This window comes from Neoarius graeffei, chromosome 19 (assembly GCF_027579695.1).
Source record: "Neoarius graeffei isolate fNeoGra1 chromosome 19, fNeoGra1.pri, whole genome shotgun sequence".
NCBI classification, from domain to species: Eukaryota; Metazoa; Chordata; class Actinopteri; order Siluriformes; family Ariidae; genus Neoarius; species Neoarius graeffei.
This window is the reverse complement of record NC_083587.1, coordinates 12,989,133-13,014,060: the sequence shown is the minus strand read 5'-3', so window position 1 is coordinate 13,014,060 and position 24,928 is coordinate 12,989,133. Positions and strand designations below refer to the sequence as shown.

Genomic DNA, 24,928 nt, shown 5'->3' with positions numbered 1-24,928 from the left:
GTGTAGTGCGTACTGAGGTGTGTACGGGGTTGTGTAGTGCGTACTGAGGTGTGTATGGGGTTGTGTAGTGTGTACTGATGCGTGTACAGGGTTGTGTAGTGTGTACTGATGCGTGTACAGGGTTGTGTAGTGTGTACTGAGGTGTGTACGGGGTTGTGTAGTGAGTATTGATGTGTGTACAGGGCTATGTAGTGTGTACTGAGGTGTGTTTGAGGTTGTGTAGTGTGTATTGATGCATGTACAGGGCTGTGTAGTGAGTACTGAGGTGTGTATGGGGTTGCGTAGTGTGTACTGAGGTGTATATGGGGTTGTGTAGTGTGTACTGAGGTGTGTACGGGGTTGTGTAATGTGTATTGATGCGTTTACAGGGTTGTGTAGTGTGTACTGAGGTGTGTACGGGGTCGTGTAGTGTGTATTGATGCGTGTACAGGGCTGTATAGTGTGTACTGAGGTGTGTACGGGGTCATGTAGTGTGTATTGATGCGTGTACAGGGTTGTGTAGTGTGTACTGAGGTGTGTACGGGGTTGTGTAGTGTGTACTGAGGTGTGTATGGGGTCGTGTAATGTGTATTGATGCATGTACAGGGTTGTGTAGTGTGTACTGAGGTGTGCATGGGGTTGCGTGGTGTGTATTGATGTGTGTACAGGGTTGTGTAGTGTGTACTGAGGCATATATGGGATTGTGTAGTGTGTACTGAGGTGTGTACGGGGTTGTGTAGTGTGTATTGATGCGTGTACAGGGTTGTGTAGTGTGTACTGAGGTGTGTATGGGGTTGTGTAGTGTGTATTGAGGCGTGTACAGGGTTGTGTAGTGTGTACTGAGGTGTGCAGGGGGTTGCGTGGTGTGTATTGATGGGTGTACAGGGTTGTGTAGTGTGTACTGAGGCGTATATGGGACTGTGTAGTGTGTACTGAGGTGTGTACGGGGTTGCGTAGTGTGTATTGATGCATGTAAAGGGTTGTGTAGTGTGTACTGAGGTGTGTATGGGGTTGTGTAGTGTGTATTGAGGCGTGTACAGGGTTGTGTAGTGTGTACTGAGGTGTGTATGGGGTTGTGTACTGTGTGTATGAGGTTGCGTAGTGTGTACTGAGGTGTGTATGGGGTTGTGTAGTGTGTATTGATGTGTGTACGGGGTTGTGTAGTGTGTATTGATGCGTGTATGGGGTTGTGTAGTGTGTACTGAGGTGTGTATGAGGTTGTGTAGTGTGTACTGAGGTGTGTACGGGGTTGTGTAGTGTGTATTGATGCGTGTATGGGGTTGTGTAGTGTGTATTGATGCGTGTATGGGGTTGTGTAGTGTGTACTGAGGTGTGTATGGGGTTGTGTAGTGTGTACTGAGGTGTGTATGAGGTTGTGTAGAGTGTACTGAGGTGTGTATGGGGTCGTGTACTGTGTGTATGAGGTTATGTAGTGTGTACTGAGGTGTGTATGGGGTTGTGTAGTGTGTATTGATGCGTGTACAGGGTTGTGTAGTGTGTACTGAGGTGTGTACGGGGTTGTGTAGTGTGTATTGATGCATGTACAGGGTTGTGTAGTGTGTACTGAGGTGTGTATGGGGTTGTGTAGTGTGTATTGATGCGTGTACAGGGTTGTGTAGTGTGTACTGAGGTGTGTATGGGGTTGTGTAGTGTGTATTGATGCATGTACAGGGCTGTGTAGTGTGTATTGGTGCGTGTACAGGGTTGTGTAGTGTGTACTGAGGTGTGTATGGGGTTGTGTAGTGTGTATTGAGGCGTGTACAGGGTTGTGTAGTGTGTACTGAGGTGTGTATGGGGTTGTGTACTGTGTGTATGAGGTTGTGTAGTGTGTACTGAGGTGTGTATATAGGGTTGTGTAGTGTGTATTGAAGCGTGTATGGGGTTGTGTAGTGTGTACTGAGGTGTGTACGGGGTTGTGTGGTGTGTATTGATGCGTGTACAGGGTTGTGTAGTGTGTACTGAGGTGTGTATGGGGTTGTGTAGTGTGTATTGATGCATGTACAGGGCTGTGTAGTGTGTATTGATGCGTGTACAGGGTTGTGTAGTGTGTACTGAGGTGTGTATGGGGTTGTGTAGTGTGAATGGATGCGTGTACAGGGCTTTGTTGTGTGTACTGATGTGTGTATGGGGTTGTGTAGTGTCAAGTCAAGTCTATTTGTACAGCGCTTTTAACAATAAATATTGTCGCAAAGCAGCTTTACAGAATTTGAACGACTTAAAACATGAGCTAATTTGATCCCTAATCTATCCCCAATGAGCAAGCCTGTGGCGACGGTGGCAAGGAAAAACTCCCTCAGACGACATGAGGAAGAAACCTCGAGAGGAACCAGACTCAAAAGGGAACCCATCCTCATTTGGGCAACAACAGACAGCATGACTATAACATTAACAATTTTAACATGAAGACAGTTTCGTTGATGTTATAACTCTTCATTGATGGAAACTTGAGTGCAAAACTGTTCATGATAACAGCAGTCCTAAAGTTAGCAAGTCAACTGTAGTCCTCAGCCATAAAAGCATTACTGTAAGAGTCCAGAGCATCCTCCAGGTATAACCCTCAACTGTCCTCATGGGGCCGTCTTTCACAGGAGCGATGCGATAAAACTCCGACCAGACACAGGGCACCAGGATGGATCAAGCAGGTCCGAGGGGCAGAAGAGGCCAGCATCTCAATCCCAGGACCAACATGTAACTCAAAGGGACAGATTGGGGGGGGGGGGGGGGGGGGGGGGGGAAGAGAGAGAGAAAGAAAGCACATGTTGTTAGGTATGCCCTAAAAATGACAAGTACTAAATCTGTGTAGTAGGCTCGCAGAGACGAGAGTCTTGACATCAGGCATAACACACAACAATGGCATGTTAATATGGTTAAAAAAATATATCATAACTTGCTCTGGCTGGATGCTTGATTGGGTGATGGGAGCACACTCCTCACCAATGATGAGATGCAGATGGGACCCTTAGGGCTGGCCAAGACAATTCAGCTACATTTCACCGGGTCTGGGACATGCGACAGAACGTCCGACGGCCGATTCCTTGCAGGCTACAATAGCCAGTCGAGGTCTCCACCCTCTCCACCAAAAGATTTCCTGTTGACTCCATGTAACTCAGAGGGACAGATTTGGGAGGGGGGGAGGGGAGGGAAAGAAAACGCAGGTTGTTAGGTATGCCCAATGTCACCTGAATAAGTAGGAACAGTATACATATTGCACCGAGTACAAACAGGGACTCCGGCGACTAACTATGACAGCATAACTAAAAGGGGAGAGCCAGAAGGTAACAGAGGCATGAGGGAGCCTCGGGACATAAAGCAGCCAGCCACTACACCATCCACAAACTCGAGTGAGCAAGCGAGTGGGGACTGACAGTATCCATACATCCCAGTTTACCGAAACACTCTATGTCTGAGGACCCTCCAGATCTACACCTTTACCTCATAAACACCATTAACAAAAGACTTGACTAAACAGATATGTTTTCAGCCTAGACTTAAATGCTGAGACTGTGTCTGATTCCCGAACATTACTTGGAAGGCTGTTCCATAACTGTGGGGCTTTGTAAGAAAAGGCTCTGCCCCCTGATGTAGCCTTCACTATACGAGGTACCAGCAGATAGCCTGCACCTTTTGATCTAAGTAGGCGTGGCAGGTCATAGAGGAGCAGAAGTTCACTCAGGTACTGTGGTGCGAGACCATTTAGTGCTTTAAAGGTCAATAGTAGTATTTTATAATCAATACGAAATTTGATTGGGAGCCAATGCAGTGTGGATAAGACAGGCGTGATGTGGTCATATTTTCTAGTTCTAGTAAGGACTCTTGCTGCTGCATTTTGAATTAACTGGAGCTTGTTTATGCACTTATTGGAACATCCAGAAAGTAAGGCATTACAATAATCCAACCTGGAGGTAACGAAAGCATGGACTAGTTTTTCTGCGTCATGCAATGAGATTAAATTTCTTACCTTTGCAATATTTCTGAGATGAAAGAAAGCTATCCGGGTGATGTTATCAATTTGAGTTTCGAATGAAAGACTGGGGTCAATAATCACTCTGAGGTCTTTTACTGCTGTACGTGAAGAAACAGAAAGGCCATCCAGAGTCACTGTGTAATCAGAAAACTTACTTCTAGCTGTATGTGGTCCTAGCACAAGTACTTCACTCTTGTCAGAGTTAAGCAGAAGGAAATTAATAAGCATCCAGTGTCTAATGTCCTTAACACATTCCTCAATTCTATTAAGCTGGTGTCTCTCATCAGGTTTTGCAGAGACATATAACTGTGTGTCATCAGCATAACAGTGGAAACTAATACAATGTTTACGAATAATATCACCCAGAGGTAACATATATAGAGAAAAAAGCAGTGGACCCAAGACAGAACCTTGTGGAACACCAAACTTTACCTCAGTACGTCTAGAAATATCACCATTTATATCAACATACTGATAACGATCAGTTAAATAAGAGCTGAGCCAGGAGAGTGCCATTCCCTTAACCCCCACAACATTTTCTAGTCTATCCAGAAGAATGGAATGATCAATGGTATCAAATGCGGCACTAAGGTCAAGCAACACAAGTAGCGAGACACAGCCCTGATCAGACGCCAACAGTAGGTCGTTTACTACTTTAACCAGTGCTGTCTCTGTGCTATGATGAGGTCTAAATCCTGACTGATACATTTCATGGATGTTATTCCTATGTAAATATGAGCATAACTGTTGTGCCACAGCTTTTTCAAGGATCTTGGAGATAAAGGGGAGGTTTGATATTGGCCGATAATTGGACAGCTGACAGGGATCAAGGTCAGGTTTTTTAATCAGGGGTTTGATAACTGCTAGTTTAAAGGATTTGGGTACATAGCCAATCGTAAGAGAAGAATTTATTATTTTTAGGAGCGGTTCAATTACTTCAGGTATTATCTGTTTGAACAGACGTGTAGGTTAGGGATCTAGTACGCAAGTTGAGGCTTTTGATGTAGAGATTAATGAAAGTAATTCAGTTTCTTTAAGGGGAGTAAAACATTCTAACTGATGATCTGATACAGTTATATAGTTAACTACAAGGTCACTATCATTGTCTGACCTTAAATTAGTAGTTTGAATTTTTTGTCGGATATTCTCAATTTTGTCATTAAAAAAATTCATGAAGTCGTTGCTACTACATACTGCAGGTGTGCATGTGTCAATAGTGGACTTATTCCTGGTTAATTTTGCTACAGTATTAAATAGGAATCTAGGATTATTTTTGTTATCTTCTATTAGGGAGGAGAAATATGTTGATCTCGCAGCACTAAGAGCTTTTCTATACTTCAGGAAGCTCTCCTTCCACGCTAATTTGAACACTACCAATTTTGTTTGACGCCATTTACGTTCCAATTTTCGAGTGGTCTGTTTTAATGTGCGAGTGTCATCATTATACCAAGGTGCTAATTTTTTGTCTCTGACCATTTTCCTTTTTAGAGGGGCTACATTATCTAAAGTATGGCGGAATGTTGACTCTAAGCATTCAGTTGCCTGATCAAGTTCTGCAGGGGCTGACAGTGACCCAATCAAAGTTGACAACTCTGGGAGAACATTTATAAAGCTCTGTGCAGTAGTTGACGTGAAAGTACGTTTAATACAGTAGCATGGTGAGGTGCATATATTATTACTCAGACATAGTTTGAATGAGATGAGATAATGATCTGAGATAACTTCAGACTGTGGAAGTATGACTATATTATCTAGGATTAATCTGAATGTTAGTATTAGATCAAGGGTGTGACCACCATTATGGGTCGGTCCTATGACATTCTGCTTAATCCCTACTGAATCTAAGATGGACACAAACGCTGTTTTTAAAGGGTCTTCTGGGTTATCGAAGTGAATATTAAAATCTCCGACAACTAAAGCTTTCATCTCATCTCATCTCATTATCTCTAGCTGCTTTATCCTGTTCTACAGGGTCGCAGGCAAGCTGGAGCCTATCCCAGCTGACTACGGGCGAAAGGCGGGGTACACCCTGGACAAGTCGCCAGGTCATCACAGGGCTGACACATAGACACAGACAACCATTCACACTCACATTCACACCTACAGTCAATTTAGAGTCACCAATTAGCCTAACCTGCATGTCTTTGGACTGTGGGGGAAACTGGAGCACCCGGAGGAAACCCACGCGGACACGGGGAGAACATGCAAACTCCACACAGAAAGGCCCTCGCCAGCCACGGGGCTCGAACCCAGACCTTCTTGCTGTGAGGCGACAGCGCTAACCACTACACCACCGTGCCGCCCAACTAAAGCTTTGTCTAAGGAAATAACCAGATCTGAGAAAAAATCTGCAAATTCAGAAAGAAACTCAGAATATGGCCCCGGGGGCCTGTAAATAATAAGCAATGGAATTAACTGGGTAGACTTATTTTTCGAGGCTACATACATTATATGTATAAAATATACATATATATTATATACATATAATGTATTATAATATATATAGTTATAATAATTATAATATATATAGTGTATATTGATGCGTGTACAGGGCTGTGTAGTGTGTACTGAGGTGTGTATGGGGTTGTGTAGTGTGTACTGAGGTGCATATGGGGTTGTGTAGTGATGCGTGTACAGGGTTGTGTAGTGTGTACTGAGGTGCATATGGGGTTGTGTAGTGTGTATTGATGCGTGTACAGGGTTGTGTAGTGTGTACTGAGGTGTGTACAGGGTTGTGTAGTGTGTACTGACGTGTATACGGGGTTGTGTAGTGTGTACTGAGGTGTGTATGGGTTGTGTAGTGTGTACTGAGGTGTGTATGGGGTTGGGTAGTGTGTATTGATGCATGTACGGTGTTGTGTAGTGTGTATTGATGCGTGTACAGGGTTGTGTAGTGTGTATTGATGCGTGTACGGGGTTGTGTAGTGTGTACTGAGGTGTGTATGGGGTTGTGTAGTGTGTACTGAGGTGCATATGTGGTTGTGTAGTGATGCGTGTACAGGGTTGTGTAGTGTGTACTGAGGTGTGTACAGGGTTGTGTAGTGTGTACTGACGTGTATACGGGGTTGTGTAGTGTGTACTGAGGTGTGTATGGGGTTGGGTAGTGTGTATTGATGCATGTACAGGGTTGTGTAGTGTGTACTGATGCGTGTACGGGGTTGTGTAGTGTGTACTGAGGTGCGTATGGGGTTGTGTAGTGTGTACTGAGGTGCATATGGGGTTGTGTAGTGATGCGTGTACAGGGTTGTGTAGTGTGTACTGAGGTGTGTACAGGGTTGTGTAGTGTGTACTGACGTGTATACGGGGTTGTGTAGTGTGTACTGAGGTGTGTATGGGGTTGGGTAGTGTGTATTGATGCATGTACAGGGTTGTGTAGTGTGTATTGATGCGTGTACAGGGTTGTGTAGTGTGTATTGATGCGTGTACGGGGTTGTGTAGTGTGTACTGAGGTGCGTATGGGGTTGTGTAGTGTGTACTGAGGTGCATATGGGGTTGTGTAGTGATGCGTGTACAGGGTTGTGTAGTGTGTACTGAGGTGTGTATGGGGTTGGGTAGTGTGTATTGATGCATGTACAGGGTTGTGTAGTGTGTATTGATGTGTGTACAGGGTTGTGTAGTGTGTACTGAGGTGCGTATGGGGTTGTGTAGTGTGTACTGAGGTGCATATGGGGTTGTGTAGTGTGTATTGATGCGTGTACAGGGTTGTGTAGTGTGTACTGAGGTGTGTACAGGGTTGTGTAGTGTGTACTGAGGTGTATACGAGGTTGTGTAGTGTGTACTGAGGTGCATATGGGGTTGTGTAGTGTGTATTGATGCGTGTACGGGGTTGTGTAGTGTGTACTGAGGTGTGTATGGGGTTGTGTAGTGTGTACTGAGGTGCATATGGGGTTGTGTAGTGTGTATTGATGCGTGTACAGGGTTGTGTAGTGTGTACTGAGGTGTGTACAGGGTTGTGTAGTGTGTACTGAGGTGTATACGGGGTTGTGTAGTGTGTACTGAGGTGTGTATGGGGTTGTGTAGTGTGTATTGATGCGTGTACAGGGTTGTGTAGTGTGTACTGAGGTGTGTACAGGGTTGTGTAGTGTGTACTGACGTATATACGGGGTTGTGTAGTGTGTACTGAGGTGTGTATGGGGTTGGGTAGTGTGTATTGATGCGTGTACAGGGTTGTGTAGTGTGTACTGAGGTGTGTACAGGGTTGTGTAGTGTGTACTGACGTATATACGGGGTTGTGTAGTGTGTACTGAGGTGTGTATGGGGTTGGGTAGTGTGTATTGATGCGTGTACAGGGTTGTGTAGTGTGTATTGATGCGTGTACAGGGTTGTGTAGTGTGTATTGATGCGTGTACAGGGTTGTGTAGTGTGTACTGAGGTGCATATGGGGTTGTGTAGTGTGTACTGAGGTGCATATGGGGTTGTGTAGTGTGTACTGAGGTGCATATGGGGTTGTGTAGTGTGTACTGAGGTGCATATGGGGTTGTGTAGTGTGTATTGATGCGTGTACAGGGTTGTGCAGTGTGTACTGAGGTGTGTACAGGGTTGTGTAGTGTGTCCTGACGTGTATACGGGGTTGTGTAGTGTGTACTGAGGTGTGTATGGCGTTGTGTAGTGTGTACTGAGGTGTGTACAGGGTTGTGTAGTGTGTACTGAGGTGTGTACGGGGTTGTGTAGTGTGTACTGAGGTGCATATGGGGTTGTGTAGTGTGTACTGATGCGTGTACAGGGTTGTGTAGTGTGTACTGAGGTGTGCATGGGGTTGTATGACAGAGTTGGTGTTTCAATTTAATGCAGCAGGACTTTTATTTTAAAAAGTGGTATGTTGTTATAATCCGTATTACCCGGTGATCCACAAGAGGAGAAACACACACACTGAAAGAGAAGTCAGTGTGTGTTATGAGGATGCGCTTGCTGATCCTGCTCTCAGTGTTGTTGGCTTTAGTTGTGTGTTACTTCAGAGCTCCTGCTCTTCCCGGAACCATAGCCGAACCCTGCAAGGTGCTGCTGCTGGACGCCGTGTTCCGGTCCATGATATGGGTGGTGAGTCCGGTACCGTTCTAATGCTTTTGTCCTCCAGCTGACTGCGCTTTCACTCGGGAATGACCGCGTTATCGCACTTATTACACTGTATGTGTTGGTCCAAAATTCTAACACACGTGAAAGCCGCAGCGCGGTGGGTGTGGCTTTGAGCGCCACACGTGGGCGTGTCTGAACGCATGTATGCATTTAAACACGCCCTTTCACCTTTTCGGAGTTCCGTAGCCGCTTATCGTGTGCAGGATCGCGGGCGAGCTGGAGCCTGTCCCAGCTGACTATGGCTGAGAGGTGGGGTACACCAGTCGCTCGATCATCACAGGGCTAACACATAGAGACAAACAACCATTCACACTCACATTCACACCTACGGTCAATTTAGAGCCACCAATTATTCTAACCTGCATGTCCTTGGACTGTGGAGGAAACCGGAGCACCCGGAGGAAACCCACACAGACACGGGGAGAACATGCAAACTCCACACAGAAAGGTCTTCGCCGGCCGCTGGGCTCGAACCCAGAACCTTCTTGCTGTGAAGCGACATTACACCACTGTGTGGCACTTTTGAGTTTCTAAATAAATTTTTCAAATAAAAAAAAAAGTTACATCTAGAACCCCAGAACCCTAAAAGTTCTCTGTAGAACCCTACACCAGAGTGTTTTTCTTTAAGATAAATTCCAAACAAGAACCTTTTTATTAAAAACTTTTCCTCTCAAGGCTTTAGGATTCTTTAACCTCCTAAGGCCCAAGCTGTTTTTTTTACATGCATTTTTTATTTTTCTTTGCTATTTGGGCTTATTAGAACCTGATTAGAATAAAAACTAAGCATCATCTTTTGATAAGATGTACTTTTAGAGAAAAAGTATGTCCACATATGTGGATTCTTGTTCCGAATTTCCATAAAGTGCTGTCCACGCATGTGACCGCTAAGCCCTAGGAGGTTAAGGGCCAATCAGCCTTAGGTGGGGTTTACATTAGACCGTATCAGCGGATCATCAGATTAACGTTTTTAAAACGATTAGCGTGCACACAGCAACGCCAATACACGATTTGCGTGCACACAGCAACGCCAATGCACGGATACGTTCGGCTCCGCAGGCATCCTGCGCTCCAAATCACTCCGCCCTGAACAGCAAGTGCCCTCTGGAGGGTGCGCACTCCGGCCCTGCGCAGCTCACAGAGCGTGCAAGTGGAGCGCACAAGCAGTGATTTGGGACTGAGCCGCTGTGTGTGTGATCTCAGAGCATGTCGGGCATGCGGGTCACTTACCACTTGCAAGTGGAAGGATGGCAAGCCTAAAGACAATCATAACTATACAATGGGCAGTATTTGCATCAGTATTTGCAGTATTTTCATACTTTTATACTCTTTTTTTTTTTTTTTTTTTTTTTTAATGAAAGGTGATACAAGGCGGAAGTCCGCGCCGTTTTTCAGCAGTCGCGTCACATGACCAACGCCAGCGAATCAGGAAGGTGGATGTCACAGTGACGTTGTCCAATGACGACGCCAGCTAGAGCTCAGCACAGCGTATCCGCGTATTCTCAATGTTTACACAGCACCGGACCAGACACGATCTGGATTGAATACATGGACCCTGACGGATTCCCGTTTCCAGGCGTTTTAATGTAAACGGACAGTGCATCCACGAAGAAAACGAGACAGATACGGTCTAATGTAAACTTGGCCTTATTCAAAGTGGGGGGAGGGGTTTCTGATAGAAGGAGGTGAGTAATTTCCCCTAAAAAACAACAAAAAAAACAATAATAATTAACTTCTTCCGTGAGACCTAAATGATTTTTCTATCTTTGTCTGATTTGTACGGGTTTTTAAAAAAATACAGAAATATACTTATAAAGTGGGTGGCATGGTGGTGTAGTGGTTGGCGCTTTCGCCTCACATTAAGAAGGTACTGGGTTCGAGCCCAGAGGCCAACGGGGGCCTTTCTGTGTGGAATTTGCATGTTCTCCCCGTGTCTGTGTGGGTTTCCTCTGGGTGCTCTGGTTTCCCCCACAGTCCAAAGACATGCAGGTTAGGATAATTGGTGGCTCTAAATTGACTGTAGATGTGAATGGTTGTCTGTCTCTGTGTCAGCCCTGTGATGACCTGGCAACTTGTCTAGGGTGTACCCTGCCTCTTGCCCATAGTCAGCTGGGATAGGCTCCAGCTTGCCTGCGACCCTGTTGGACAGGATAAGCGGCTACAGATAATGGATGGATGGGTACTTATAAAGTGTACAGAAAGCGAAGTTAAAAACATGAAAACCAAATGAGCAAACAGGCTGAAGCTGATGTGACTGACCAGGTGACTTTACAACCACTCTTTTATGTTCACATTCAGAGTTACAGGTAACTACAGCACTCCACCTGACCAGCTACATTACTCCTCAAAACAACCAAAGGTGCTCTTCCTTTTCTCAGACTGATGTTCCAGCTTCACATCCCAATCCAGATTCCATCGTCTGATGTTTTTATGAATTATCCATGAGTTAAATCTGGCACCACATGTGACGACATGTAGCTGTTTCCGAGTCCAGACGCTCCATCAGGTCCTGACAGTGGAGAGGATTGGCTCATTCACAGGGACGTGTCCAGCGGACGCTCCACCTGAACAGATTAAAAACACTGAAGCGGTGAGGTTTTCAGGTTGGCTAGCTAATGTTAGCACACACTGCCACCAAGCTTTGTTCTTCTTCATTTGTTTAAAAATCATAACTTGCATTATCAGCTGCAGTCATTTCCTCTTCTCTTTCTCATCACATGGAAAACAATAGAACAAAACCTGGTGAATAGAAATGTTTGTTCTATTTTTCATAGAATGAATAATTCTGTTCTTATAATTCTATTGCTTTCATAGAATGAAAAATAGTTTTTTGGACTTGGAGTCGAGAGCCTTGGACAGCGCAGGTTTGGACCCGGAAACAGTATCAGAAGGTCGACACAACACATCTTAACAAGCAGAAAATGTCATAATGCAATTTTAAGCCCACAGCCAAAATGTTGTTGGACAAATTAAATAATTAGTAATTAAATTCTACAGATATCCAGGATTTTTTTCATCTCCCAGAATTCTGTGAGTGAGTTATACAGGCTGAGCTCTGGACCATGAATCAGCATTGCAACATGTACCATTATTATCATATTTGTAAAAAGTCATTTGTCTCAATTAGTACGTGTTTCTGGAAATAACATCGTTAAGCCTATTTGTTCTCTTGACGATGAATTTTCCACAGAATGTGATCATTTTAAGCCTGTGGTACGATGCTGTAACATGCCCCTCGACAGCATGGACTGTTAGTCTGAAACTGAGTGAGCTGGTAATGTTATCACATCTCTGATTCTCTTTGTCCTGCTCTGCTATCGGTATCCGTGTTAGTATTGGCAGATGTCCAGACTCAAGGATCAGAATCAGGCTGGAACTGAAAAAAGTGGGTCTGTGTATCTCTATTTTTAATCATCTAATTAATCATTTGTCCTTCATTTCACCACTAGAGGTCTCCATCGCCAGTATGCTGCACTGTTACCATGGTTACTTCTAATCACTCCCACCCTAATCAGTTCTCATTATGTCACTGTGTGTGAGCTGTGTTTGGGGCTGATTGGTGTTCTTCAGATCTGAAAAGTGTCTCAGGTAGCCTGTGGACTGTTTCACTGATTTGGATCTGAATGATCATTTTTGTCTTTTTAGAGTTAATGTTGTGGAATGTTTGTGAAACGAGTTAGGTCCTGTTGTCACTTGCATTATAGCCACTGTAAACACTCGCTCCCTCACCAGTCTCGCTTTATTCTTCAAGTTAATAAGACATGCAGCTTGTTCCATCATGTTACTGAGAAACTGTAAAGAAGTATAAACCCCTCTGTCCGGAAGATGTCAGAAAACTTAAAGTTCCAGCTTCACCTCTTACTGTTACACTGTGTTGACACTGGAGACGCCTTCCAGAGATGATACAGAAACATGTCCTTTAAGAAAACTTTATTGATGATTTTGTTTGAGGAGCTCTGCTGTACGAGTCCCTGTGAATGAGTCGTTGCTATAGAAACGGTAAGGTATTAGAACAGTGCATTAATAAATCTGTGCTGTGTATCTGTGTGACTTTGTTCTGTTGGATGTCTGTGGAATCTTCAAGACCTCGTGATTCTCACTGCTCCCACCTTCATGGGTACTGCAAAGTGATGGTGAACTGAAACAGGGTGCACATACTTCAGGATTTTCATTAGTTGTTACACCACAATCCTTGGAGTGTTTCTGCTCCTCGAGTTATATCTGTGAGATTTCAGGTGTGTGTATTCTGCAGTTCATCAGGGTGTGTGAGGAAAGGTGATGTGACTTGCGTGCTCTGTGTGGAATCTCTACATTTCCTTCCTGTCTTTCTTTTCAAAACTCAGATTTAACCTTTGCAAGTCTTTTCATTATTTTTAAACATTAGCATGAAAATCCTGCTGAATTAAAACCTGCCACTTCAATGAAAGGGATTTTTGACTGTCGGTGTTTCCTTGTTTTTTAGGCGAAGTTGGTTCAGGATCTTGGCCTCAGTAATCAGATGTGTGTCCTGAACCACATGGCGTTATTTGCTGAGCTGCGAGCACCATGCTCCAGTGACTCTGTTCGCGTCACAGATGCAACCTTCTCAGGAGTTCAGGCTCGTGTGTTTGAGTCCACAGTTCCAGGGCCATGGCGTCTCAGACGAGGAGTTGTTTATTTCCACGGAGGAGGCTGGGCACTGGGCAGTGCACGTGAGTGGAAGTCACTGAAAAGTGCCCCCGAGTGGCCAGGCTTGTTTTATAAAAAAAAAAAATCAAGTCACTTTAAAGTGCTGATGACACGTTTTTGACATCTTTGGCGATGTTTTATAACATATAAAAAGTAATTCCCGATGATCCATATATTAATTCACGAAGGCGCCTATTTTACAAGTTATGATGATAAACGCGGCTATTTGGGCAAATTTGACGGGGCTGCAGCACCCAGGAGGAGGAGGAGGAGCTATATGACGTCAGCGAAAGAACCTTCCTCCTAACTTACCAGTTTGTTGTTGATGCGACAGGTGTTCAGTTTATCATTATTAGTATTTTTATTAGACATTTTATTTATATATATATATATATACACACACTAAGTAACTTTAAAAACGCACATTGATAAAACTTGCTGAATTCGTACTGAGTTTATCTCAAGAAGAAAAGAAATATATCACAATGGAAAAATAACTTCGTTCCGCCCGAATAAGTTCCAAATCTGTGCTCAAATCAGAATTTAAGGGAGTTGTACTCAATAACGTACAATATGACTCGGGTAGTCAATGACATGGACAGGCTTTAATTTTCAAACAAATTTTGCATACACTGTACACACACAATCTTGCCTATAAATACCCGGGGGAAATGATGGGAAAATTGTCATTATTGAAGATGCCACGCCTAAGCCAAAATCAACGTGAACAGGCCATCGGGATGTTGCGTGCCGGAAGTACACAGACAGAGGTCGCCCGGCACTTCGGTGTTCATCATTCGACCATTTCCCGTTTGAGTCAGCGTTACAGACAGACAGGGAGCACCAGGGATCGTCCACGCCCTGGTCAGCCTCGAGTCACGACGCCAGTTCAGGATCAGCACATCAGGCTAGCTCACCTCCATGACAGATTCCTGACACCCTCAGTCACTGCTGCTGAGACCCCTGGACGACACAGACCCAGAATCTCCAGCATGACGGAGATTCTGTCACTTTGAATTTTTTTATTGTGAATTAATTCTTGAGTTTGACAATAAATGTCCTTTATCGATGTTTCAAGATGTGTGTGCATTACATACAATATCATAAATTTCAAATATATGCATGGATCTAAAGTGATATCGTGTTGAATTCCATTGTGCGTTTTTAAAGTTACTTAGTGTGTGTGTGTGTGTGTGTGTGTGTGTGTATATATATGTGTGTATATGTGTGTGTGTGTGTATATATATATATATATATATATATATATATATATATATATATATATATATATATATATATATATATATATATAATTAAAAAAATGCCTTTGCGTTGTGTTGCCGGCTTTTGCTCCAAAACCCACAAGGATGGGGTAAGTTTATTCAAGTTTCCCAGAGATTCCGAGCTGCATGCGAAGTGGGTGAAGCAAGTCAGGCGCACTTGTGACAAGTGGGAGCCCTCACCAACATCCGTCCTGTGCTCTGAACACTTCGATTTGGATTGTTTTGACACCCTTCCCAGCTTAAAAGAATCTCTTGGGTGTGCAGTTCAGCACAAACGTGTGTTACTACCATCAGCAGTGCCTACACAGTGTTGCCAGATTGGGAGGTTTCCCTCCCAGTTGGGCAGTCTCAAGTGCATTTTGAACATATTTTGGGCTGGAAAACGTCAACAGTATCTGTTGCCAGATACTGCTGAAGTTTTCCAGCCCAAAATATGTTCAAAACCCACCAAAATGCACTTGAGACCGCCCAACTGGGCGGGAAACCTCCCAATCTGGCAACACTGCCAGTATTCCGGAGGGGGTCTACTAGTAGCTATGCTGGATCCAAAGACAGTCCTCCTGTCAGAACATGTGTTGTGAAACGACATAAGATAAAGGTACGTAGAGCTATAGATTCTACATGATAATCATAAATGTAATCATAAAGTCGGCGTGATATCAGTCATGTATTTGCTTGTGAAAGCTTGCGGCTTTCATGTAACTGCTGCCTAGCAACGAGAGGCAAAGGGTAAAGAGGGTAGGCTATCATAGATTCTATTCGGAAGAGATCAACACAATTCTAGACTCCCAGAAGAGGAAGAGCTAGCACTAGAGAGTTCACCTGCGTTTTTATGCGCCATTTCCATTGAGTAGCACCAGAGTAGAACAGCCAGTGAAGCGCAGCGTGTTCTTCCACTGACGTCACAACATGGCCGCGAGCCACGGACCCAGTTTTCTTGCGCTGTGCGATTACAAGTTGGATATTCGCGTAACAACAGCTTCTTTTCACGTAATTATAACAGAAATCTAACATGTTTGCCATGTTGTATAGTTTAAGAAATTGCATAGAGTCATGTTTGTGTCATCAGCACTTTAAAGGAACAGTCCACCGTACTTCCATAATGAAATATGCTCTTATCTGAATTGAGACAAGCTGCTCCGTACCTCTCCGAGCTTTGCGCGACATCCCAGTCAGTCAGACGCGCTGTCACTCCTGTTAGCAATGTAGCTAGGCTCAGTATGGCCAATGGTATTTTTTGGGGCTGTAGTTAGATGCGACCAAACTCTTCCACGTTTTTCCTGTTTACATAGGTTTATATGACCAGTGATATGAAACAAGTTCAGTTACACAAATTGAAACGTAGTGATTTTCTATGCTATGGAAAGTCCGCACTATAATGACAGGCGTACTAACACCTTCTGCGCGCTTCGGCAGCGCATTGATATCTGAGCTCCGTATCAATGCGCTGCATTGCTAACAGGAGTGACAGCGCGTCTGACTGCGTCTGACTGACTGGGAGGTCGCGCAAAGCTCGGAGAGGTACGGAGCAGCTCGTCTCAATTCAGATAAGAGCATATTTCATTATGGAAGTACGGTGGACTGTTCCTTTAATTTGAAACTTTAGAGAACAAAGCTGTATGTGTGTGAGAGAATGAATAAATATACACACTCCAAAATGTTTTGATTTAACCATGAACAGAGAAACTGAACAGCAGAGATGTTTTACATCTAGATGGATTAGTGGGTAAAAATTCAGACTTTCCTTGTGTGTGTAACATCAAATAAAATCAAACACAATCACACGAAAGTTGTGTCAGCTGAGAACATGGCCAGCATCCATCCTGCGGTTCTTCACTTTGGTGTTTTATTGCAGTCACCTCGCTGTGGACTGATACTGTAGCATATTAATTTTGATTAATGTCCTCATAAGTACACATACACCTGTTATAAACATGACAATCACCTCATTTTGTAGGAAAGCAATAGTGTAGTTTACTGATATGTTCAGAGTTGTTCTAAAACAAACAGAGGCTTAAAGACTGAAACACAACAGCGGAGTGAATACAGAATCCAGACTGAAATTTGTAACCAGGAAGTAAATCTCAAAAACCCAGGACAAGCTCCTGAGTGGTGCAGCGGAAAAGTGTTGGCCATCATCCAGAGACTGCACTTTCGAATCCTGATGATACCATAAACAGCCACACTCTCAGCTCACACAGTGACATGAGCCAATCATGGGCATCTGTTTATGTGGAAGAGGGTAGAAAGCACAGTGTGTGTGATGCAGCAGTTTACAAAGATGCACTTGGTGGCTTTATGCCTCTCTGAGGACGTACTTCACCCTCCCTGACTTGCAGATGTTGCACGATGGAGAGGTGTGTGTGTGTATGAGGGGTTAGCATGTCTGTGTGATGCTTGCTGCTCTTTCTAACGTCTCATGATGAAGCTTTATGCAGAGCACACTGTGACCCCACCCTAACCCTGAGCTCACAATTAAAAGGTTTTAGTGTAATGAAGGTAATTAAACTTAATGAGCTAAAAGTGCACACTGAGCTTTTATGTGAACAGCAGCTTGAGCTATTTTAATACAAATCTACACAACCTATAATTACACAATCACCGATGTGGGTTTCATCCAAAAACGCTTTGAGAAAGAATGTTACTTCTACATTTGCTTTTTTTTCCTGAATTCTCTCCTCCAGTTCTCACGCTTTGTTGAATTGTCTTTATTTTTGTTCCTTGTCCATTAGGAATGCGATCATATGACCTCCTGTGCAGGACAATGGCTGAGGAGCTGGATGCAGTCGTCATATCTGTGGAGTGAGTGTTAAACAGTTCATTACACTTTGACCTGCTGGTGATTTTTATATTTTACAACACACACACACACACACACACTAAAGTCCTTCCTGTCCTGCCTTTCCAGTTACAGACTCGCCCCTGAGGTTTATTTCCCAGGTCAGTACGAGGATGCGATCCAGGCCTGCAGGAACATCCTGACAGATGAGGTTCTGACAAGGTTCTCCATGGATCCTCGCAGGTTGGCTGTGTCAGGTGACAGTGCCGGCGGGAACCTTGCTGCTGCCGTGGCTCAAGAGGTAAATGTGTGAAAACACTGATGGCTTCGTCAGCATGATTCAGAACATCTCGTCTCATTATCTCTAGCCGCTTTATCCTGTTCTACAGGGTCGCAGGCAAGCTGGAGCCTATCCCAGCTGACTACGGGCGAAAGGCGGGGTACACCCTGGACAAGTCGCCAGGTCATCACAGGGCTGACACATGGATACAGACAACCATTCACACCTACGGTCAATTTAGAGTCACCAGTTAACCTAACCTGCATGTCTTTGGACTGTGGGGGAAACCCGGAGGAAACCCACGCGGATATGGGGAGAACATGCAAACTCCGCACAGAAAGGCCCTGGCTGGCCACGGGGCTCAAACCCGGACCCTCTTGCTGTGAAGCGACAGCGCTAACCACTACACCACCGTGCCGCCCTGATTCAGAACATCAGCAACATAAACCCTGAGCTCCATGTGTTCCTCCTCAGCATACTGTTTCATTCTGCATGGTGTGTGTGTGTGTGTGTGTGTGGTTGAAGCTATATAAAGACATAAGATAAGACATCAGGATATGAAAAGTGAATTACTGGGAAAACTGGGTTACCAGCTTTAAAGGTTTTATTTTGTTAGTGTGCTTGCTTGCTTCTTAAAAGTAATACAAGACACTGAAATTCATCCATAGGGAATTATGACTCAGTGAAAATATAGTTATGATAATTTCCACCCACAATGTGATTTATGAATAATAAGCCTTTGATAATAAAAAAAAAAAAAGGGGAAAAAAAAACCCCACCACCAAAGCGGCACGATGTAGCAGACAGGAACTGCAGTGCCTTGTTGTGACGTAGATCAGGGAATCTCCAGAAACTGGAAGTGTGCACACAGCTTCTGAAACCAGGACTTTTTAAACATCATTTTCCATTACTACCAAAGGAATACAGACACACCCAGTCACATAATAACATGGCAGTTTATTTACAGATATTATGGTATTAATGCAGTATTTCTTTGTGGTACTTTTACAATACTGAGGTTTTAAAATAATACTGACCTCTAACTAAAGTCAATCTTTATGGCTCTGTGGGGGGGGAGGCAATCTGGCAGACAGATGGCACACACTATTGTACACATACTCCATTACTCCAGAATGTTGAAAATGCTTGAAAATAATGACAAACACAGGCTTGAACAGTGGGTAGGTACTCTTGCGTAGCTGGGAAAATATTTTATTTTAGCATTCAGGTAATAAAATAAGTGAGTTGATCTACACTAGCACTCTTCTGGTGCCCTGGCTGCAGTCTAGTGACTACTTTCCACTACAATTGTCTACAGTAAGCAACATCTCTCTGTGCCACACTGTGCTTTTGGGAGGTCAGTATTCAGTAGGCAACTGCCAAATTGGAACAAAAACAATTATTTTATCTTGGCCTGAGTTATAACTTATTGACAGGAATTACTATTATACTAACAATTACATCAGTAAAAGATTCTAACAACAGCTGGTATTGGTAATTAATGTAAACAAAAACAGGTGGTCTGTTAACATCCTCCCTCCACCATGTCAGCTTGCCGAGATCTGTGTGGCAGTCACTCACTCTCACCTGGTTTGTCAAGTTTATTTGTATAGCGCTTTTAGCAATAAACATTATCACAAAGCAGCTTTTACAGAATTTGAACAACTTAAAACATGAGCTAATTTTATCCCCAATGAGCAAGCCTGTGGCGACGGTGGCAAGGAAAAACTCCCTCAGACGACATGAGGAAGAAACCTCGAGAGGAACCAGACTCAAAAGGGAACCCATCCTCATTTGGGCAACAACAGACAACATGACTATTACAGTTTTAACATGAAGTCAGTTTCGTTGATGTTCTATCTCTTCACTGATGGAAACTTGAGTGCAAAACTGTTCATGACAACTGCAGTCCTAAAGTTAGCAAGTCAGCTGTAGTCCTCAGCCATAAAAGCATTACAGTAAGTGTCCAGAGCGTCCTCCAAGTGTGACTTTCAACTGTCCACATGGGGCTGTCCTCCACAGGAGCGATGCGATGAGACTCCAACCAGACACAGGACACCAAGATGGATCAGGCAGGTCCAAGGAGCAGAAGAGGTCAGCATCTCAATCCCAGGACCGACATGTAACTCAGAGGGACAGATTTTGGGGGGGAGAGAGAGAGAGAGAGAAAACACAGGTTGTTAGGTATGCCCAATGTCACCTGAATAAGTAGGAACAGTATACATTTTGCACTGAGTACAAGCAGGGACTCCGGCAACTAACTATGACAGCATAACTAAAAGGGGAGGGCCAGAAGGTAACACAGGCATGAGGGAGCCCCAGGACATAAAGCAGCCAGCCACTACACCGTCAACAAACTTGAGTGAGCAAGCGAGTGGGGGACTGACAGCATCCATACATCCCAGTTTACCAAAACACTCTGACGACCCTCCAGATCTACTCCTTTACCTCATAAACACCATTAACAAAAGGCTTGACTAAACAGATATGTTTTCAGCCAATATTTAAACGCTGAGACTGTGTCTGATTCCCGAACACTACTTGGAAGGCTGTTCCATAACTGTGGGGCTTTGTAAGAAAAGGCTCTGCCCCCTGATGTAGCCTTCACTATATGAGGTACCAGCAGATAGCCTGCACCTTTTGATCTCAGTAGGCGTGGCGGGTCATAGAGGACCAGAAGTTCACTCAGGTACTGTGGTGCGAGACCATTCAGTGCTTTGAAGGTCAATAGTAGTATTTTATAATCAATACAAAATTTGATTGGGAGCCAATGCAGTGTGGATAAGACAGTGATGTGGTCATATTTTCTAGTTCTAGTAAGGACTCTTGCTGCTGCATTTTGAACTAACTGGAGCTTGTTTATGCACTTATTGGAGCATTCAGACAGTAAGGCATTACAATAATCCAACCTGGAGGTAATGAAAGCATGAACTAGTTTTTCCACATCATGTAGTGACATTAAATTTCTTAGCAATATTTCTGAGATGAAAGAAAGCTATCCGGGTGATGTTATCAATGTGAGTTTCAAATGAAAGATTGGGGTCAATAATCACTCCGAGGTCTTTTACTGCTGCACGTGAAGAAACAGAAAGGATATCCAGAGTTACTGTGTAATCAGAAAACTTACTTCTAGCTGCATGTGGTCCTAGTAAAAGTACTTCAGTCTTGTCAGAGTTAAGCAGAAGGAAGTAAATAAGCATCCAGTGTCTAATGTCCTTCACACATTCCTTAATTCTATTAAGCTGGTGTCTCTCATCAGGTTTTGCAGAAACATACAACTGTGTGTCATCAACATAACAGTGGAAACTAATACAATGTTTACGAATAATATCTCCCAGAGGTAACATAAAGAAAAAAGCAGTGGACCCATGACAGAACCTTGTGGAACACCAAACTTTACCTCAGTACGTCTAGAAAAATCACCATTTACATCAACATACTGATAGCGATCAGTTAAATAAGACCTGAGCCAGGAGAGGGCCATTCCTTTAACTCTCAACATTTTCTAGTCTATCCAGAAGAATGGAATGATCAATGGTATCAAATGCTGCACTAAGGTCAAGCAACACAAGCAGCAAGACACAGCCCTGATCAGACGTTAACAGTAGGTCATTTACTACTTTAACCAGAGCTGTCTCTGTGCTATGATGTCTAAATCCTGACTGATACATTTCATGGATGTTATTCCTATGTAAATATGAGCATAACTGCTGTGCCACAGCTTTTTCAAGGATCTTGGAGATAAAGGGGAGGTTTGATATTGGCTGATTAATTGGACAGCTGACAGGGATCAAGGTCAGGTTTTTAATCAGGGGTTTGATAACTGCTAGTTTAAAGGATTTGGGTACATAGCCAATCCTAAGAGAAGAATTGATTATTTTTAGAAGCGGTTCAATTACTTCAGGTATTATCTGTTTGAATAGATGTGTAGGTAAGGGATCTAGTACACAAGTTGAGGCTTTTGATGCGGAGATTAATGAAAGTAATTCAGTTTCTCTAAGGGGAGTAAAACATTCTAATTGCTGATCTGATGCAGTTATATTGTTATCTACAGGGTCACTTACATTGTCTGACCTTAAATTAGTAGTTTGAATTTTTTGTCTGATATTCTCAATTTTGTCATTAAAAAAAAAATTCATGAAGTCGTTGCTACTACATACTACAGGTGTGCATGTGTGCATATAAGTGGACTTATTCCTGGTTAATTTTGCTACAGTATTAAATAGTGGTTGTCAATGCAACAGTCCTGGTGCGGCTCAAGCTGGTAGGGCTCTATCCCAAGTCCAACATTCTCCTGTGCGTGCTCATCATACAAGACATATGCTGTCTGAAATCACTCACTACTCACAAGTAGTGGACTATATAGTGAGTTCACCATTTTGTCGTGCTGTCCGAATGTATAGTGAGAATTATGACAGAGAGGAGCACCCAGTGTAGCAATGAGAAAATATTTGATTAAAAATAGTAAGAGAATAGAAAAAAGCTAAAATAGGATGACCAATAAAATACAAGAATAAAAGTTACAGTGCAGAGCGAGGAATTAATCAAAAGCCACAAATTTGGTTGAATAAAAGGCAACGGCAAAGAAGAAAGTATTTAAAATAACTGAAAGATGTAGCAGATACAAAGTACTTTGTATTTATTCACGTGGGAAATACGCTCCGTAGAATATGTATTTATTATTTTGAAAACCCACCAGCCGACTGATTTGGCACATTTTAATTGTGCGACAATAATGTGAATAACGGGGTGGCGGAGTAGCGTCTGAAAGTGTTTAATTTTACCAATGAGCTCACTCTACCTCTGTGTAGAATTCCCTAGATAGTGAGTATGGAGTAGTGAATGAGTGAGTGATTTCAGACACAGCTCATGTTGTGTCATGAAAACGTTCTGTCGGCACGCCTTCCAGGCAGGTGTTCACTGATCTACGTCATTTCCGATTTAGGCCATTCTTGGCGGAAGGGAATGGAATTCCAGGAATCACTTCGTGACAGGAGGTTCAAATGTTTTTTTTTTTTTTAATTATTATTATTTTTTTATTTTGTTGAGTTTTCATATCCACAACTTGCGATTACATTGAAAATTGAAAGTTTGTGTTAAAATCTATAAAATGACACTGAGGAGACCGGTTTGTGTCAGTATTGCTTGAAGTTAACTTTATTAGTGAGCTTGCAGCAAGCACACTATTGTTCTTTAAGTTTATTTATTTGTGTGCTTGGTGCACAAAGCAGCACTTCTTAAGTTTACTTTATCCATTTCCATCTGTCCATTTTCTTCCGCTTATCTGAAGTTGGGTCATGGTGGCAGCAGGCTAAGCAGGGTATTCCAGGCATCCCTCTCCCCAGCGATGCTTTCCAGTTCCTTCTGGGGGATCCCAAGGTGCTCCCAGGCCATAATCTCTCCAGCGTGTTCTGGGTCTACCCCGAGGTCTCCTCCCAGTTGGACATGCCCGGAAAACCTCCAAAGGAAGGTGCCCAGGAGGCATCCTAATCAGATGTCCGAACCACCTCAGCTGACTCCTTTCAACATGGAGTAGAGCCACTGCTCCTTCAAGATCCCTCCGGATGTCTGAGCTCCTCCCCCTATCTCTAAGGGTGAGCCCAGCCACCCTACAGAGAAAGCTCATTTCTTGTGTCTGCGATCTCATCCTTTTGGTCACTACCTAAAACTCATGACCATAGGTGAGGGTTGGAACGTAGATTGACTGGTAAATTGAAAGCTTTGCCTTCCGGCTCAGCTCCATCTTCCCCACAAAAATAATCCTAGATTCCTATTTAATACTGTATAAAAATTAACCAGCAATAAGTCCACCATAGACACATGCATACCTGTAGTATGTAGTAGCAACAATTTCATGAATCTTTTTTAATGATAAAATTGAGAATATCCAACAAAAAATTCAAACTACTAATGTAAGGGACCCTGTAGTTAACAATATAACTGTATCAGATCATCAATTAGAATGTTTTACTTCCCTAAAAGAAACTAAATTACTTTCATTAATCTCAGCATCAAAAGCCTCAACTTGCATACTAGGTCCTTTACCTACACGTGTATTCAAACAGATAATACCTGAAGTAATTGAACCGCTTCTAAAAATAATCAATTCTTCTCTTAGGATTGGCTATGTACCCAAATCCTTTAAACGAGCAGTTATCAAACCCCTGATTAAAAAACCTGACCTTGATCCCTGTCAGCTGTCCAATTATCGGCCAATATCAATCCTCCCCTTTATCTCCAAGATCCTTGAAAAAGCTGTGGCACAGCAGTTATGCTCATATTTACATAGGAATAACATCCATGAAATGTATCAGTCAGGATTTAGACATCATAGCACAGAGACAGCTCTGGTTAAAGTAGTAAACAACCTACTGTTGGTGTCTGATCAGGGCTGTGTCTCGCTGCTTGTGTTGCTTGACCTTAGTGCAGGATTTGATACCATCGAACATTCCATTCTTCTGGATAGACTAGAAAATGTTGTGGGAGTTAAGGCCCTCTCCTGGCTCAGGTCTTATTTAACTGATCGATATCAGTATGTTGATATAAATGGTGATATTTCTAGATGTACTGAGGTAAAGTTTGGTGTTCCACAAGGTTCTGTCATGGGTCCACTGCTTTTTTTTCTTTATATATGTTACCTCTGGGCGATGTTATTCGTAAACATTGTATTAGTTTCCACTGTTATGCTGATGACACACAGCTGTAGGTTTCTGCTAAACCTGATGAGAGACACCAGCTTAAGAGAACTGAGGAATGTGTAAAGGACATTAGACACTGGATGCTTATTTACTTCCTTCTGCTTAACTCTGACAAGGCAGAAGTACTTTTACTAGGACCACATGCAGCTAGAAGTAAGTTTGTAAGTAAGAAGTAAGTCTGATTACACTAACTCTGGATGGCCTTTC

General features: G+C 43.2%; 1 protein-coding gene across 5 annotated transcripts in view; it reads left to right on the top strand.

Moving 5' to 3' along the window:
• Positions 1–8,778: 8,778 nt before the first annotated feature.
• LOC132866998 (neutral cholesterol ester hydrolase 1-like) overlaps positions 8,779–24,928 on the top strand; it is a 38,161-nt gene continuing 22,011 nt past the window's right edge. Inside the window, exons 1-6 of one of the 5 annotated variants that reach the window (XM_060899664.1) lie at positions 8,892–8,980; positions 11,392–11,603; positions 11,828–11,904; positions 13,476–13,704; positions 17,697–17,766; positions 17,873–18,044. In XM_060899664.1, the coding sequence (XP_060755647.1) occupies positions 13,512–13,704; positions 17,697–17,766; positions 17,873–18,044 (435 nt within the window). In that variant the 5' untranslated portion in view covers positions 8,892–8,980; positions 11,392–11,603; positions 11,828–11,904; positions 13,476–13,511. Of the gene's footprint in view, positions 8,981–11,391; positions 11,604–11,827; positions 13,705–17,696; positions 17,767–17,872; positions 18,045–24,928 lie in introns of all 5 variants that reach the window. The other 4 variants (XM_060899665.1, XM_060899666.1, XM_060899667.1 and 1 more) reach the window with 4 other exon arrangements.